The sequence below is a fragment of the Galeopterus variegatus genome, unplaced genomic scaffold, assembly GCF_000696425.1.
Source record: "Galeopterus variegatus unplaced genomic scaffold, G_variegatus-3.0.2 Scaffold4877, whole genome shotgun sequence".
In the NCBI taxonomy this organism is placed as follows: Eukaryota; Metazoa; Chordata; class Mammalia; order Dermoptera; family Cynocephalidae; genus Galeopterus; species Galeopterus variegatus.
Genome location: NW_007730988.1, coordinates 133,246 through 135,477, shown reverse-complemented (window position 1 = coordinate 135,477; position 2,232 = coordinate 133,246). Strand labels below are relative to the sequence as shown.

Sequence of the window (2,232 nt, the reverse complement as noted above, 5' to 3'; positions counted from 1 at the left end):
ATATGCATTTTATATTTATATATATGTATTTTATATTTATATATATGTATTTTATATTTATATATATGTATTTTATATTTATCTCTATTTCCATCTAATGACCCACTCAAATAACAAAGAATAAAAAAGGATATAAACTCACAAGGGCAAAGACAAGAGAAGAGAAGACAGCAGATGAGAGGTGTCCATAAAATTTCAGAAGATGGAAAGCAGATGGATGAGGGGTGACTGTCTTAGCTTTGCTCTGCTCTGCTAGGTTCTCCTGGGGGGGAAACCAAGAAGCAGCAAATGAACTCAAGACACTTATCACAAAAAGACCCAGGAATCAAAGGCATCTGAAAACGGAGAGGTTGGTTGAAAGTCTACATGGAGTGTAGTTAAGTCCCTCATTTATTCCCTACCCCATATAGCCAGGTGGCCATGCCTTCTCTAGTCTGGTGGAGGAGCTCAGTTTATAGAGAAAAATGGAAAGGCAGGAATTACCAGAGAAATAGTAACAGATAGCTTTCCAATCAGAAGGGGATAGTTTTCTGGATTAAAAGGTGCCCCAGAGGGCCCAGTATTATGAAGGAGCAAAGACCCACACCAAGAAACATCATGAGATTTCATGAAAATGAGACTGAATAGAATTTTCTGAAGTTTTCTTGAAAGGGCAAAGACAGATTTTGTAGAAAATAACATTAGAATAAGATCCAGTTTTTAACAGCAACATTAGAAACTAGAAGACTGTTCACAATGCCTTGGAAGTGCCAAGAGAAAATAATTTCCAAGCTAGCATTCTCTGCCCACCCAAATTATGGATCTAGTGTGAGGGTTGAAGAAATTTTCATATATGCAAGCTCTCACCAGATTTATCTTTCATGAACACTTTTTGAAGAAAGTACTGGAGGATATATGCCTCCACAAAAGGGGAGTGGAACCCATGACTGGGGAAGACGGGGGATCTGGGATCCAATACAGAGTGGAGGCAAGGGGAGCATCCAGAATAGTGCTACAGAGAAGTCCTGGATGGCAGCTGTGTACGGGTCCTAGAAAGCAATGAGTGTGGACTGAAGCAGGAGACCGAAGGCAAACAGGAGGGCTGTCTCCAGGACCAAAATGGACATGATAAATTACCCGATGTGTTTGACCATACTGAGAGGAGTTTTAGAATACTCAAAGATTATAGGTGATATAGAGATGGAAACAAGGAAATGGAAAAATAAGGAAACAAGAAAATGAAGCAAAAGTTCTCAAAAAATTAAAAATGGAGTAAGAAAGAAAATGTAATTATAGTGGCACAGCTGTGAACATTTGCATAGTCATAATGCAAACATTAAATATTGATTTAAACAAAAACTGGTGATGTGTATTGGAACGTATTGGGGCGAGAGGGATTTACAAGATTCTGTATTAGGAAGATAATTTCTAAAGGGGGATAAATCAGGACATAGCAATGTAAATATTCTATTAAAAAATACATAGGNAAAAAAAAATACTTGTAGTTACTATTTGACTTTGAAAACTAAGTTCTCTAAAAAATTTTAAGAATTAATTTAAAAAGGTAGGAAAGCAAATAATAAGATTTTACAGAATTTTCCATCAAAAATGATAATAAACAATACCTTTGGGGTCTCTCCTCAGTCAGGTGGAAACCTTATTTCATAACAACATCTGGTAAGTATCTACTCCTATAATACACACCGTAGAAATGGATATAACTTGCATAAGTTACATTGGTGTCATTCCTTTTAAAGCCGTTTTCCTTCATTAAATTTAATACACACATGCTTGTTATGGAAAAGTTGAAAACTGCCGAGTCCTATTTGTGACTACACGTAGGAGGACTTTCTAGGATTACTAATACACAGTGCACATACATTCCCACCCTTGCATTTCTGTTTTCTTTATAGAAGATTCACAGAGTGCATATGATGATGCATAAGATATAATCAGTCAATTAAACCTTCTGCTTTGCAGGGTGGAGAACACTGTTACTATCACGGGAGCATCAGAGGCGTCAAAGACTCCAAGGTGGCCATGTCGACCTGCAATGGACTTCAGTGCGTGGGACTCTCACTGGGGCCTCCTGCCCTCCAGGCTTGCTTTTATCCATTCACCCTTCCCGTTTTTTCTTTCACGGATATTTAGTGACTCTTCCGTGCCAGTCTTGTTAGGGACTGGTTGTGAAGTAGTGCACAAGGAGGGCAAAGTCTCCACCCTCTTTAACACTTAGAATTTGCAGGAGATTCA

The 2,232-nt window shown here is 38.1% G+C and overlaps 1 protein-coding gene across 1 annotated transcript in view; it reads left to right on the top strand.

Moving 5' to 3' along the window:
• ADAM23 (ADAM metallopeptidase domain 23) overlaps positions 1-2,232 on the top strand; it is a 92,135-nt gene that overhangs the window by 17,507 nt on the left and 72,396 nt on the right. Inside the window, exon 3 of the mRNA XM_008588525.1 lies at positions 1,960-2,042. Coding sequence (XP_008586747.1) covers positions 1,960-2,042 — 83 coding nt within the window. The remainder of the gene's footprint in view (positions 1-1,959; positions 2,043-2,232) is intronic.